Source organism: Rhinolophus sinicus, chromosome 1 (assembly GCF_057876585.1).
Source record: "Rhinolophus sinicus isolate RSI-liver-muscle chromosome 1, RSI-T2T, whole genome shotgun sequence".
Lineage (NCBI taxonomy): Eukaryota > Metazoa > Chordata > Mammalia > Chiroptera > Rhinolophidae > Rhinolophus > Rhinolophus sinicus.
Genome location: NC_142501.1, coordinates 33,493,335 through 33,510,165, shown reverse-complemented (window position 1 = coordinate 33,510,165; position 16,831 = coordinate 33,493,335). Strand labels below are relative to the sequence as shown.

Below are 16,831 nucleotides of genomic sequence, written 5' to 3'. Positions count from 1 at the left end.
ATGGGGTTTTGAAATTGAAAGTCAGATATTTGGTCAAAGGAATTAAGAACCTTAACATGAGAAGAGGAGATAAAGGTTGTCACACTCCTGGAATAAGGAGGATTTACTTTGGGATGGGAAGAACCATGAAGTATGTAAGAATTAAAGGATAGATGTTGTGTCTCAGGACATGTCTCCATTGATTGGGATAACACTAAGAGTGGGATAAATGGTGTTATCTAACATCATTATAAGACTCCTAGAAATGTTGACAATTTATCAATAGGAAAGTATAATATTGGGAGTTAAAATTTTCCCAAGAAAGCCAGGCCTTCTGAAAGGGCTGATGGCAAGTGGATTGGGGAGCTTTTTTTTTTTTTTTTTTTTTCCTTCTACTTTAGGTGGGAAGAAAATTGGCTATAAGTAAGCCGTGGAGACACCAGAGAAATGGCTGAGATAGTGGAGTAGTGTCATAGGAACAGCAAGGAAAAGAATAAGTAACCATGAAAGGGCCATGGGGCCTATGAGCCCTCTGAGACTCTGAGTAAGGTGAGGGCTTGAGGTGGGGGGAACAGAAGAGAGGAGGCAGGCATGGACAGTGTCAGGTGATACTTTTCCTTATTGATAGAATAAATCTATAAAATGGAGAAGTAGGAGCTAGTCACCCCAAATTAGATGGCAGTTTACACAGTCCATAGATAATTATTGTCAAAAAAGTTGATTCTTTAAACAAATTTGTATTAGGCTTTTGTTGGAAAATGGAGATTATATTATATATGTTATTTGGTAATTTATTTATTGTTTGTTATGTCTGGAATCTACCTCCCTGCAACTCTAAGTTGAGGGAAATACTTTTATCCACAGCCTGTGAATGATTAATAACTCTTTTGTTTCCAATTTCCCTCTTTGATTAGTTGGATAATGTGGATTGGACACTCATCTAGGTTTTTAAATGGATTTTTAATCTGTTGAATTGAATAGTCAGTTATCCATTAGCCCTAGTGTATTTATCACAACACTGAAAAAAAAAACACCAAAAAACTGAAGCTCCTGATCTTTATTAGATAAATGATCCTGCCAGAATAAAGATTAAACTTACATTTCATTCCAGTTGACCAAGAAGAAAAACAGTTTTTTGACTGGAATATTTCTGTAGCTTCTCACTTGGCACAGTTTCTTTCCAGCATATGTAAGCCAACAGGAAAAAGAAAATGCTTTATAGCTAAAAAGAAACAACATTGATTCAGTAAGCTAAACACTGTCAAGGAAACAGTTTTCTATATGGGTCATTTATTTTCATAGGTAAAAGTCAAATGATAACTTGTTTGATTGTATAAGTATGCATTAAAAGCTACTTTAAGAATTTATGTTGGTGATGTCAGCAAGATGGCAGAATAGGAAGCCCCAGATCCTCCATCCCCCAGAGAGACTCCAATTCAACAGTAATACATAGATCTAGTCCTTTTGTGAAAAATCCAGAAAAAGTTAAGAGGCTCCTGCACTGCAGGCAAGTGCAAAACCAGCCACATAGAAATCAATAGGGAAATTCATGGTATTCGTTTTCCAGAGCTCCTCCCCCAGCAAATCAGAAGGAAACTCTGAACTTCCAGTTTCTCCTTGGGTGGGAAAGAGAAGACTACGACATACCTCGAGCATTCAGGCATTTAGGGAGCTATCCACGGGACTAGTTTCTATTTTGCCTGAAACTAAGTGCTGTATAGGAACGGATGTCAGATCGGGGCCTCTGAGAACAAAGGTGGTAGTCTGAACTAGTACATTCTCACTTATAACTGTCATTCCCCCCAACTCAGTGCAAAATAAATAGGAGAAGAACCCCGACTCCTGGCTTCTCCCTGGGGAGAGAAAGAGTTGGAGAATGTGTCCAGTGTTCCAGCTTCTGGGGGATTGCCTGAGGGACGGGTTTCTGTCATATCTCTTTTAAAGAGGTGACAGGATCTGATATACTCTACATGCCTGGGGACCATGGGCTACTGAGAACAAAAAAGTGCCAGGCAGCCTGCAGCTACTCCAGAGGGTCTGTGAGACACCAGAGAGAGGCTGATAAGCTTGGTGGCCTCCCCATTGGTGGGGGTGGAGGGAGAGGGGAATGGGAAGACTGGAATGTACATCTGGTTTTTTCATGGAGATGTATGAACAACTGGTTGCTGTCTCACTCCACTCAGAACACTGATGGGACCTGGCATACCCTAGATTTCTGGGAATAGTTGAGTACAAAAAAAGAATTGCACAGCTTTCAGGAGCGCCAATAAACCTGCAGTGACACAGACAGTCACTAAACAGAATGAGAGTTACAAGCTCCTAAAGAAAGAAGCAAACTTTTCTAATTGGGAATTTAAACACAAAAATCCAGAGCAGATGCACCCACAGAATAGGTTTGAAAAAACCCCTAGAATGTCTAGCTAGGCTGATTAGTGATATTTTTTCACTGTATGGAACCAATCCATAAAGACTGAGAGAGGGGGCTATTTTTTCAAGTGCAGAGATACCAATAAAAAGTAACAATCACATGAAGAAAGAAAGAGGGAATTATGGATCAACAAAAGGAACAAAATAAATCTCTAGAAACTGACCTTAAAGAAATGGACATACATGAGTTACCTGACAAAGAATTTGAAGTAACCATTATGATAATGTTCAGCAAGCTCATGAAAATGATGCATGGGGCAAAATGAGAATATTAACAAAGATAAAATATTTTAAAAAACCACAAAAATTTTGGAAATTTAGTTACCATAACTAAATTGAAATAACAAACAAACAAAAAAACACTAAAGGAATTCAAGAGCTGACTTCATCAAGCAGAGAAAAAAATCAGTGAACTTGAATATAGATCACTTGAAATTATCCAGTCAAAGGAACAAAAAGAAAAAAAGAATGAAGAAGAATTAAGAAAGCCTACAGGATTTATGGTAAACTGTCAACTGGATCAATATACACATTATGTGAGTCCTAGAAGGAGAAGACAGAGACAAAGGCAAAAAGCTTATCTGAAGTAATAATAGTTAAAAACTTCTCAATTATAGGGGAGGAAATGGACATCTAGATTCAAGAAACCCAATGGACCAAACTAGGGTGGGCCTAACGAAGACCAGAATAAAACACATTAAAATCAAATTATCAAAAGTCAAAGAGAAAATTTTGAAATCAACAAGAGAAAAATGACCTGCCATTTCAAAATAGAGATCTCATAAATTTACCAGCATATTTCTCAGCAGAAACCTTGCAGGCCAGAAGGGAGTGGGATAATATATTCAAAGTTCTGAAACAAAAAAAAAAAGTCAATCAAGAATATTACATCTGGCAAAAGGGTTCTTCAAAAACGAAGGAGAAATAAATACTTTCCTAGATAAACAAAAGCTGAGGGAGTTCATCACCACCAGACATGACTTACAAAGAATGTTAAAGGGAGTCCTTCAACTTGAAATCAAAGGATAATAGAGAGCAACATGAAAGCATATAAATGTGTGAAACTCACAAGTAAAGATAAATATATAAACAAATACAGAATACTGTAATATTGTAATGGTGGTGCATCAACCACTTTTAACTCTGGTATAGAATTGAAAGGAAAACACATTAAAAAACTATAATTATAAAATATGTAAAGTATCAAAAGGTATAATTTGCGATATCAATAACTGTGGTGAGGGGAGAAGAAAAGAGTAGAATTTTTGTATGTTATTGAAGCTAAGTTGTTGTCATCTTAAAATGGAGTGTTTTAAATATAAGATGTTTTATGTTAGGCCCATGATACCACAAAGAAAAAAACCTACTGGTAGAAGATATACAAAAGAAAATGAGAAAGGAATTGAAGCATGCTATTACCAAAAATCAAGTCAACACAAAGGAAGAGAGCAAGAGAGCAAAAGAGGGACAAAAAAGCTGCAAGAACAATAGAAAACAATAAAAAAAATGGCAATATAAAGTACTGCCCTATCATTAATTATTTAAATGTAAATGAATTAAACTCCACAATCAAAGAAATAGCATAGCTAAATGGATAAAAATGCAAGATTCAACTATATGCTGTCTATAAGAGAGTCACTTTTGATTTAAGAACACACATAGGTTGAAAGTGAAAGGACACAAAAAAATGTTCCATCAAATGGCAATCTAAAAAGAGCAGAAGTGGCCATATTTGCAACAGGCAAAACAGACTTTAAGTCAAAACCTGTCAAATGAGACAAAAACATTAAATAATGATAAAGGGGTCAATGTGTCAAGAAGATACAACAATTGTAAATATTATGCATCCTATATTGGAGCAAATATATTAAGCGAGCATTGACAGAATTGAAGGGAGAAATAGACAGCAACACAATAATACCAGATGATCTTAGTACTGGTTAAAATGGATAGAACCAAAAGGAAGCTCAGTAAGGAAACAAAGGACTTAGTCAACACTATAGACCAAATGAACCTAACAGATATGTACAGAACATTCCACCCCACAGCAGGAGAATACACATTCTTCTCCAGTGCACATGCAACATTCTCCAGCGTAGATCACATGTTATGTCACAAAACAAGTCTTAACAAACTTAAGACGATTGAAATCATACCAAGTATATCTTCTGACCAAAAAAAAAATGAACTAATAATCAGTAGTAGAAAGAAAATTCAGAAGTTATTGAAAATTAACACTTTTGAATAACCAGTGGGTCAAACAAGAAATCAAAAAGGAAATTAAAAAATATCTTGAGAAAGATGAAGATGCACACACACTATACAAAAACTTATGGGATGCAGCAAAAGCAGGACTGAGACCAGTTTATAGCAGTAAATGCCTACATTAAAGAAAAATGATCACAAATAAACAACATAACTTTATACTCAAGGAACCAGAAAAGGAAGAACAAACTAAGCCCAAAGTTAATAAAAGGAAGGAAACAATAAAGATTAGAACAGAAGTAAATGAAACAGAATAAAAAATAATAGAAAAATATGAACAAAACTGTTACAGCATGCTGTACAACAGCATATAGCTTTATGTCTATTTATCTGACTATGTAGTCTTTTTAATGTGAATTAAAATTAAGTATATTAGTGAATAAAAATGAGAACATTCCTTAGAATAGCAATTTATTATGTTATACATCAGCCCTTTAAAATTCTTTATAAAATTAAGAGAAAAAGCATAAAGAAATCATCGTATGAGTGCTAAAGAAATGTGTATAGAGAGATACATAGGTAGATAATGTTTGTTTTTATATAAAAAGGTAAAACTTCCATTAAATTAACTCTATAAATATACATACAGTTCAGTTATTTGTAAAAATACAGGCCAATGTAACAATTATTTATTTTTACTAAAATTGTTTCTTTTAGCTTTTCTTTGAGATGCTAAATGCAGTGGATACAATGAATTCATTAATAAATTACTATTATCTTATCAGCTTTAATTGATTTAATCAGTATTATCTTATAGATTTAACCCATAAGGGATTTTAAAAATTATTATAATATTACCCTATGTTATTCAAGAAAATAGTACATAATAGAGTCAAACTAAATTCTGATGATGTTCCATGCGTAATTGTGGTTACTTTCTATTGTAACTCAAATAACTCTTGGCTAATTCCCACTTTATCAAGGTATTAATCTCACAAAATATTTATCACTTACAACTGATGGGGATCAGAGTGATCTTTTTCTCTATTTTTAATTACTCTCCATCTTCCTGTATGTGTGTATGCCAGCTCTCTCTTTGTGTCTTCTTTTAATTGGCATTAGTCATTTAGATTTAAACATAAAAAAGACAATTTTAGGATAATCACTAAGTAGGATGAGCATTTTCTGTTCCCATAATGATCTACTGACAATATGCAGTTATTTTTAATATGGAGAATGGGAGAAGACTTGAGGGAAAAGGAATATGTATTAGGAATAAAATTTTTAAAAATGATTTTAAGAATAAGGTTTATGATGATTATATTTCAAAATTTTATGAAATATTTGCTCCTGCAAACAAGACAAATTATATTCTAATTAGAAGCTATGTAAATATTAACACTTTTGTAAAAAACTCACCACCACTCACCTGTGCACCCAGGTGTCTGGAATGTTGTGAGCTGCATATACTGTGAAGCTAAGGTGGGAATGGAGACCAGGATTTACAAAGGAAACACTACCAGATGCATTTAGAGGCTGGAAATCTGCGTAAAAGTTGCTGCAATAGACATCAATTAGCTGGTAGATGGATGTGGATAGTTCGGTTGTCACTTTTTCTATTAAGCCTGGTGGGATAGGGAATGATAGAAATCAGGTCATCTGTGAAGGGCCATATTTATTATTAGCTGTCTGTTATAGCTTTGAAGTTTTTTTTATAATAAAATTTAATTAAAATGACCCTCCACCAACTAAAGCCAATTAGCCATCTGTGCAAGTATTTCAGCCTGTGTTAGCTGCTAGTAGTGTAGATAATCAATAAGCTTTCATATCTTCAGTTGTAGAAATTTTGGAAGCATAGTCTTTAATCACAAATCAGAGTTTTGGATTATTAATTTGGCATTCCGATCAACTAAAATTTGCAATAGTTTTTGTTTGGGTTATTATTGTTTAGAATTAATTTCTGGACAAGGAACATGTTTTCTATATGGCTTATACATTCTTCAAACAAATTCTATCTAAAAAGGTAATCATAATAAATTTGATTATGCTATGATGTTCGCCATTAAATGAACACTAATCATATAATATATACTTTGTACTGCTATAAAAAGAGAATGGTAACAATACATGACTGGAATCTGAAGTATGCTTGAAATGATTTATGGTGTTTACTAAATCTCCTAAAAATCAAAACAATGCTTTCCTGGAGTTTTACCATTGGTGATTTAAAGGGAGTCTATTGATTTTTCCTAAAAGTGGCTTGAAGTGTCATGCGGGAAGAAGAAAAAAAACAAAAAAAACAAACAAAAAAGATTAAGGAAAGTGTCTAATAGTTCTTAAGTTTGTGCTGAATAAAGTCATGCCCATTTATTGTAGGTCATATGAAAAGGGCCACATAATCAATTAATTTGAGGTAAACTTTCCCAAGAATGACTTTCTTTCTCCTGATAAACTCTCTTTGCTGGAAAAATTTCTACCTGAGAGGTAGAAGGAAGTAGAAGAGACTGAGGAAATGGACCAAGTAGAACTGGTGGCCTTTGATTCAAATCAGGAAAGATGGAGAAACTTATGAGAATGCGGAACATCATCCTAGGGCTGGTGTTCAGTGTCAGACCCCTAATGGGGCCAGTGAATAGCTGGCATTTTATATGCAGTAGTGAATGAATAAAGGATTATAATCATTAATATGTTCACTACTTGGAATTATTTTTATTTTAATATTCAACTGTAGTGGTATTTTAAAAATTAAATGAAGAATAAACTAAAACATAAAAGCACAAAGCATTATTTTTTACCCAGATGAAGAAAATCTTCAATTGACAGAAATTTAAGTGACAAAAGGGTTTTATGAAATGAAAAGAATGTATGAAGTGAAATGCTATGAAGAAAATTATCTGGTACCCCCTCTTCCTCCTTTCTTTTCTCTGTCCCTCATGCCTGAAGGGCTTTGCTGACAGAACCTAGAAAGGGAGGTGAGGTGGGTCACATGGCTAGCTGTGGTCATAACCAAAGACCTCTTAGTGCCATCTGCTTCTGGTCCCCACAGTGATGGCATTTTCAGGCCTCATCCAGTCCTCAAAACAGGTCTCCTTAACCCCCATAGTCTCGTCCTGGTAGATGAGAGTAAGGCAGAAAACCACGTGAAGGAAATCAGTCTGATTTGATCTCAATGTTTCCCTTGTCCATCCTTGACCAGAAATAAGTACTGAAATGCTGCATTTTAGACATGTCTACTTTTCCACCACTAAGTTCTGGAGAAATGAAATGTAACTGCAGCATGGCCCATGGAAAGAAGACATTCTTGGTGGCTTCCACACTGGAGGAGCTGGGCACAGGGATAAGGAGCAGAGCGGGGCCTTGGGGTGGCCCTCAGGCATGGGACATCTTGTCAAGCACCTGAACCCCGTGTCCTTGAGGGTACTGAGCACTACTGGGCCACCAGATGGGTAATGATGCCATAGTCTTGTGCAAGGTGGAGTCAACCTTCTGGAGGGAACTGGTGTGCCTGGGATGCGACATAGAGGATGACACTGGCATGGCAGATGAAGATCTAGTAATGGTCTTCCTGCTGCTTGGCGTCTGTTGGGTGATTTTCCAGAAGTTGGCCTCGGGCTCCCACACAGCCTCCCCTTTCCAACTTCCATCTTTTGTCTTCGGTGAGACAGGGCTGGTCAACCTCGATGAGGTGCTTCCCTCAGCAGGTTGTACTGACTTCACAGCCATCTGGGAGGCGTTTATTCAACTTAAACCCCACATTTACAAGATGGAGACCCAGCAGGCTCACAGTGCAGTCCTTTTCCAGGGAAGCATCCACGTGGTACTGAGAGTGCAGGATGAGGAAGACAGGCTGCGTGGCCTTGCCTTTGTAGTGGCCCAGGCTGGACACCACTTCTCCAGATTCCAGGTTCCCCTTCTGCGGGATGACCACGGACAGTGGTGCTCGCCTGTCCCAATGCTGGGCCCGGGTGCGCCCCCCACGCAGGCTGTTCAGCCTATGAGGCTGTGAGGCTCCAAGTCTTCGTGCTCGGGGGCTTCCCCACCTCCACTGTCAGTCACAGCCGAGAAGAGCACAGCACAGGCGACTGAGCTCCCAGGCAGCCAAGGAGAGGCTGAGAGAACAAGTCAGCACGACATGAGCAATTATATTCTTAAAATCCGCTGTGATTTGATTCCAGCTTGTGCCGTGTGAAGTCACACTGCACTGCTGTTTATTCAAACACACACACTTCCACAGTTGTTGTTTCTGAAACCTAAGTTGCTTTTGGGTTTCTATTTGTTTTGAAAAGAAAATAGTAGAAAGAGCTAGCTTTTTCCTGAAGTAGTCTGCAGTGTTCCAATATTCAGGCATTTGAACTCACAGGAGAGAGGCCAGTTTCTTCCCACATCCTGCCCCTCAGCAGCTCTGTCCATAATTAAACATTTGTGTTGTTCAGTGTATGCTATTATTTACTTAGTTATTCATAATTTTGTGCAAAATTTATTATATGGCCAAATTTTACTTACTTGTGGTACTTCTAAAATTGTGCCCTTTGTTGAAACAGCCTGAGGGGACAAGCACAATAAAATAAGTCTAATTAAAATTCTCTGAGAAATCAGCAGTAGCAATTAATGAGACAGAAGAGTAAAGGAACATAAAAATAGTCCTGAAAGAGGCGTCATCACACTCTGGAGGCCAACCAACAGGGATTCTCCTGAACAACAGGCGTCAGAAAATTATAAATTTATAGAAACATCTTGTTTCATGGTCCCCAAATTATACTATTTGTACTCTGAAGCAGGAAGCACAAACTTCTTGTTAATAATACCCATTCTAGTGTAAATAAATACACATCTTAAGTGAATCATAAAGTTGGATCAGAGATCTTATTAAGTCAAGCCCCAGCATATATTGTGAGGAATCTTACTTATTTCATTAATTACTCAAACTCTACTTTTGGGGCAGAACTACAGTTCTTGGTTATAATCTTCTTCCAGATATTATAGAGAGTTGTGCATATGCATTATGCTTTATTTTCAGCATTCCCAATGAATGGTGCTTTTCAAACATCATCAGAAATGTATTAAGAACTCAAGATACTGGGCTTGGTGGTGAAATATGGAGAAATAATGTTCATTACACCTGATTTTCTTGGGAAAATGTTATAGTATGAAATAAACGATGACAATATGTAATTAAAATGTATTCATTAGAATCTATGATGATTTAGCATAGAATATAAGTCTCTGGGAACATTTGTGTGTAGTTTTTTAAAATATTTTTATTAAAAATATAGCTATCATACAATATTACATTATTTCAGGGATACACATAGTTACTCAAGATTTATACAGCTGAAGAAGTAGTCACTATGATAAGTCCAGCAACCATCTGACACCGTACCACATTATCATAATATTATTGACTATGTTCCCTATGCTGTACGTTATATCCCCATGGCTTATTTGTTTTATAACCTGGAAATTTGGACCACTTATTGCCCTTCACCTTTACCACCCCTTTTAAATTTTTTCAATTACAGTTGGCATTCAGTATTATTTTAAATTAATTTCAGATGTATAGCATAGTGGTTAAATGTTTATGTAATTTAAGAAGTGATTCCCCTGACTAATCTAGTACCCACCTGGCATTATAGTTATTACCATTGACTATATTCCCTATGCTTTACTTTACATCTCCATGACTACTTTGTAACTATAATACCTTTTGTACTTCTTAATCCCTTCCCCTTTTTCACCCATTCTCAACCCCCTCCTACCAGTAGCCATCAAAATGTTTTCTGCATCTATGAGTTTGTTTCTATTTTGTTTATTTCGTTCTTTAGATTCCACGTAATAGCAAAATCACATTTCATCTGTCTTTCTCTGTCTGACACACCACTCTGTCTGGCACAATACCCTCCAGGTCCACCCATGCCGCTGCGGATGGCAAGAACCGATTCCCTTCCATGGCCGAGCAATATCCCATTGTATATATGTACTCCTCCTTTTTATCCATTTTTCCATTGATGGACACCCAGGCTGCCTCCACATCTTGGCCATTGTAAACAATGCTGCAATGTACATATGGATATACACGTCTTCTTGAAGTAGTGTTTTGGATTTCTTCAGATCAATACCCAGAAGTGGGATTACTGGGTCCTTCTTTATCTTTTATTATAGTCTTTGTTTTAAAGTCTGTTTTGTCTGGTATACCGTGTTTCCCCGAAAATGAGACCTAGCCGTACCACCAGCTTTAATGCATCTTTTGGAGCAAAAATTAATATAAGACATGGTATTATATCATATTATACCCAGTATTATATATTATATTATATTATATTATATTATATTATATTATATTATATTATATTAATTATTCCCGGTCTTATATAAATATAAGACTGGGTCTTATATTAATTTTTTTCTCCAAAAGACACATTAGAGCTGAAGGTCTGGCTAGGTCTTATTTTCGGGCAAACATGGTAAATATTGCTACCCCAGCTTTTTTTTGTTTTTTTTTTTGTTTTTGTTTCCATTTTTATGAAATATCTTTTTACATCCCTTTACTTTCCACCTGTTTGTGTCTTTCAATCTGAAATCTGAAGTGAGTTTCTTGTAGGCAGCATATGTGAGGATTTTGTTTTCTTATCCATTCACCCCTCCTATGTCTTTTGAGTGGAACATTTCATGCAATTACATTGAAGTAATTGTTGATAGATATGTAGCTATTGCCATTTTATTATTAATAATTTTGATCTTTATTTTTTCCATCTTAGAGAAGTCCTTGTAACGTTCCTTGTAATACTGGTTTGGTGGTGATGAATTCCTTCAGCTTTTTCTTGTCTGGGAGGTTCTTTATCTACCCTTCAATTTTAAATGATAACCTTGCTGGGTAGAGTATCCTTGATTGTAGGTCCTTGCTTTTCATCACTTTGAATATTTTTTGCCAATCCCTTCTGGCCTGCAAAGTTTCTGTTGAGACATCAGCTGACAATCTTATGGGAGCTCCCTTATAGGTTACTAGTTGCTTTTTTCTTGCTGCTTTTAGGATTCTCTCTTTGTCTTTAACCTTTGCCATTCTAATTATAATGTGTGTTGGTGTGGGCCTGTTTGGATTCATCTTGTTTGGGACTCTGCGCTTCCTGGACTTGTATGTCTACTTCTTTGCCAGCTTAGGAAAGTTTTCAGTCATTATATCTTCAAATTTGTTCTCAATCTCTTGCTTTCCCCCTTCTCCTTCTGGTACCCTTATGATGTGAATGTTGTTATGCTTGATGTTGTCCTGGAGGTCTCAAACTATCCTCAATTTTTAACATTCTTTTTTTCTCTTTGTTGTTCTGATTGGGTATTTTATGCTACCTTGTCTTTCAAATCGCTAGTTCAGTTCTCTGTTTCATCTAGTTGGCTGGTGATTCCTTTTAGTGAATTCTTCATTTCAGTTATTGTATTCTTCACTTTGACTGGTTCTTTTTTATAGTTTCTGTCCTTTTTTAATGCTTGCTATCTCTTTGTTGAAGTTTTCACTAAGTTCCTTGAGCATCCTTATAAGCATTGTTTTGAACTTTGTCTCTGGTAGATTGCTTACCTCCATTTCATTTAGTTCTTTTTCTGGAGTATTCTCCAATTTTTCATTTGGGACACACTTCTTTGTTTCCTCATTTTGGCAGTGCAAACAAGAATGACCCTTACCACGCCCTGCTCATTAAATACTATTTTATCTTCTATGTATATTAGGAAAACTGAAGATCAAAGAGTTTAACTCTCTAAGTTCACAAAGTCAAAAAGTGTCAGAGTTGAAATTCAAAACCAGTTCTGCCAGATTGCAGGTCCCTGTGCTCTTCTCTTTTCTCTACATCACACTGTCACACATGCACTGTTTTCTACAGAGGAAAAGTCCTTCTGTGGCTTGCAATTTTATAGACTCAGAGCCTCTGTGAACACTACTTATTCCAGAACCTAATCCTCCTACTTGTTATGTTAAATTTTTCCTTCAAATAGAACTTGACTTTAAATTTGAAATTAGTGACTTTGAAGAAAGACATCTGTTACTGTCCTGACATTTTTACATCAAAATATAATTAGCTAAATAAAATTTTACAGTTTCTGAAAGGGTCATAAGGATATTTTCAGTATTCCTTTAATTTTTATAGATCTCTTGGGTTTTTTCCTTTTTTTTTTTTTCTTTTTTAAATATCAGGCTAAAAGTTCAGAGAGTGTGGATAGTTATTCACTTGCAGGATAATCACTTTCATCAGTAAAAAGTTTTAGCAAATAATTTTCCCCCCAAAGATTTTGTGTGTGTTACCATAATATTTGGACGAAAATTGAAAAAAATAAATCATATTTGGTTCTATTACTTGTTGTTGTTGTTTTTTAAATTGAGTACATGTATGTTTTACCTTTTTCTGAAGTCTCTGAATTTTGATGAAAATGCTGAAAAAGAAAAATATGTGCAAAGACACTCTTATTCAGAAAACAAATTCACAAAACCATCACACCAATAGTATCCCAAATCTAAAAACTAAAATTTCTCTAGCATGATAAAAATACAATGTATTTCTTGGTATCATATATAAATGTTACTTATTAAACAGAGGGAATCTAAATTGTAAGATGAAAGAAAAGCCTAAATGTTGTAATGAACAACTTAGGGTTTTTTGTTTGTTTGTTTGTTTTGTTTTTAAAGAAATTTCTAGAATAAACTCAGTCTTATTATTATTATTAGAACACTTCTACAGTATTGCCTAAGCTCAACCCCCCTTCCACAACAATGACTAATCTTTTGACATAAGTGCATTTCTAATTCTGTTTAGTGTGTTCAGTTCTTATCATTAGCAGTTATTCAGATGTAAGCTTTGTGCTGCATTAAAAGGAGGGCTTGATGTAAGTGGGCAATATCATACAGATTTACTATGGAGTTCATTGTTTTTCTGTATTTTTAGGAGGTTAAATAAATGATAGTAAAACACTCAAGGTCATATCCTAAATTTAAATGAAAATATTTGAAATTTATTTTTTTGTGGTTGTTTATGTTCACATTCATTAGTATGATGGTTTTGTTTACATATTTACTGCCTTACTTATTTGTGGTTATTTTTGTTAGAGACCTAGATTACTTTAGTGGTTTAGGACTTGCTGGTTATAACTTCATTATTATGAAAACTATATAAGATGATTCATAGATTCACTAAAAATAAGGTTTCAGTCCAAAAGCAACTTCAATTTTTTAATAAGGTCTATTTTAAATGACACTAAATTTTTTAAAATTTTGCTTTGACAAGTTTGATTTTACATAAATCCAATTAATAGAAAACCCAATTTCTCAAACAAATCAACGAGAGAATACTTGTTTTCCTATAACAAGAAGCTTGCTACAGTAGTCCTCTAGAGAGAAAACACTTTTATCATGTTTAAAATATAATTAACTGTATATATAACTTTTTACTTAAAAGCATCATTCACATGAACCTTTTAGAAGCATTTCTCTTGGGTAAAATATTTCCTCTAAGCAGAGTTTTAAACCCTAGGCTTAACACCTACACATAAGATCTTTACCCCATCCATGTGGGTGAGACTATTGAAGATGTTAGCTTGACTTAAGTAGAATTCAATATATTCAAAAATAAAAACTTGTATTTTGAAATCACCATGACATCCACTTACAGAACGATGTGTAAGGCCATATTTTTCACTTTGTGATTAGTTTATTGTATGAGCATTTAATTAAAACATACTCTGTGAGATTCTGGAGTATAATTTTGAAGGATGGAAAATTGTTTCCAGTGCTGAGTGGGAGGATGGACTAGAGTATAACTGCATTTGCGATACAAGTCTTTATCTTGCCAAAACTTATGTTTAATAAATACCTAATCACTGCCCTGTGTGGCAGGAAATAGTCTCTTGCAAGTTGACCAAAAAATGCAGCTACAAGAAAGGAAAGCATCTCAAGTTTGAGTTAGTTGGCAGAAGACTCATATTTCTCAGTATTTCTTTAATTTTGGTTCGTGGTGGGTGGATAGACTGAACTACTTTGCCATCGTTAACTGCAGTTGGTTACTGCTCAAGTTCTGTAAAATATACTTACTATTTGTGCCAACATCCTTATGTAGGTGGGCTCACAGTTATGATAGGATGGAAAAAGATGAACAAAAGTCTGAATGAAAGTGACGTAGAATAAGCAAACCTTTAAAGTGTGCTCAGAATAAGTAGAATCTGTTTATTAGGGTATATGGAGCTATCGATTTTGGCCATTGACATATATGAAATAAACCTGATAATCGTCAACTCTTTTCTTCATTTCTATGCATGAATAATCACATACAACTGAGTGCTTATAAGTATGTAAGAAATGTGAATGTCAACTTTCCTTGAGAATTAAAATTGTTCATAGCTTTCCTAGGAAATACTCAATTTCTTCTTGAAGGATTCTTTTGGCTGTAGATATATTGAAAGGTTGATATTTCAGAGAATGTTGTCATTTGTGTTCTTTTAGGGAGTTTCAGAAAATGAATGTTTTAAAAGTAAAAATTTTATATCTAGCAATACTTGAACATTATTTGCAGTGATTCATCCTAAAATTATGTTTTCCTCATTCTTTGACCAGTTATTTGTTTCTGTTGATTCACTGAGAGCTGGACATAAAAATGGAGGAACAACCAGGTGGTCTTAACAGATGGAAAGGCATGTGTTCACATTCATACATCTGGTCATCTCTAGTGGCAAAGGCTCACATTTGTCATGAGGCTGGCTATAATCAATGGTCCTAGCATAATGGGGGCCTAAGTGGTGCTCCTGTGAACTAGCATCATCTTGACCATTTGGGGAAGATCTTCAAAAACCACCCCCAGCACCATCCCCACTACCTCCATAACAGTCATGACTCTCATTCAGTACACTAGCATCTGGATTATTATTAACACTATTTTACATGAATGTATTTATTAACATTATTTCTAACACTTAGGTAACATAATATTTCATACAAATTATTAACATTATTTTTAACACTGACAAGCACTTTGTAAATTTTGTTTTAGTTTTCTGTTTTAGAGATGAGGAAAACTGAAACTCAGAGAAATGAATTAATTTTCCAAAGGATATCCAGCTAGAAAGGGGCAAATCAGGAATTCAAATCATATTTGCATGACTCTGAGCTCTTTTAGTTTATCATCCATTCTAGGTGCTTGTAATGTCTCTAAAATGTGATAGTCTAAGAGAAACTAATTGCTTATTGAAAGTTAATTTTCATTACCTTGTTATCCTGACTTAACTTCAGCTATTGGAAGGTAGGTCTTAGCGTTTTGTAATAAACAAGTTTTTGAGTTTATCAAAATACTTATTTTCATAACATATTGGTGGTAGGCTTTTCAAAACTATAGTATAATTTTCCCACTGTTATACAGAATAGAAAAATATGATCAGATTAGATGTGATCACATCAGATTTCTTACCTTGTTATCATTTGTGAAAACCATGGTCTTAATATCTACACATGAAAACAATTTTGGAGACTACATGGTTATTTCATTTCCTTCTATCATTGGAAAGTATAAGAGTAGATATTTCCCCATTAAAAAAGAATTAAGGAAATAAATGCATAGCTATCTCAGGCATTGAATTTTAAGATTTATTCATTATATTGTTTAAATTTTGATGTCTTCACTTTTACTTATTAATGAATGTTTATCTTGAAAGTCTTTTAGTAGTGTGTCTCCATTGCTCATCAGAGTCACTGTCACTCTTCATGTATGCAAATAAGTTATTTAAATTTCTGCATTCATTATTACTATCAAATTATAAAAAAGGCAACTTCTAATTAAAATAAGACATAGAAGGTCCGACTTTAGGAAATTACTAATTTTTTACAGACCCACTTGTTTGAAACAATAAACACATTGATATATATATATATATATATATATATATATATATATATATATACACATACACATACATATATACATATAAATATAAATATAAATGTCCTCTTTCTAAATCAATCTTTTTGAAATTTCAAGGCTGGCATATTCAAGGTAATATAATCTCTGCTGTTTCTTCCCATGCTGGTAAAGATGCATGTATTCACTCCCATTTATGAAGTTTAACATACACTAGAGGGTGTATGGAGGCTTGAGTTCAAATCTTTATTTTGTCACTTATTAATGCTCTATACACAAGCTGTGTACGCATCAGATTTTAATAATGAAATGAACATTAAAATACCTACTCTGTGCATTTGTAT

At 34.7% G+C, this 16,831-nt stretch overlaps 1 protein-coding gene across 2 annotated transcripts in view; it reads right to left on the bottom strand.

The window, feature by feature from the left end:
* Positions 1-16,831, bottom strand: part of PIK3C2G (phosphatidylinositol-4-phosphate 3-kinase catalytic subunit type 2 gamma) — a 276,739-nt gene that overhangs the window by 194,400 nt on the left and 65,508 nt on the right. For both annotated transcript variants that reach the window (XM_088798218.1, XM_088798212.1), the window contains exons 11-14: positions 12,990-13,023; positions 9,115-9,153; positions 6,041-6,236; positions 1,079-1,201 (exon numbers count right to left, since the gene is read on the bottom strand). In XM_088798218.1, the coding sequence (XP_088654344.1) occupies positions 1,079-1,201; positions 6,041-6,236; positions 9,115-9,153; positions 12,990-13,023 (392 nt within the window). The remainder of the gene's footprint in view (positions 1-1,078; positions 1,202-6,040; positions 6,237-9,114; positions 9,154-12,989; positions 13,024-16,831) is intronic.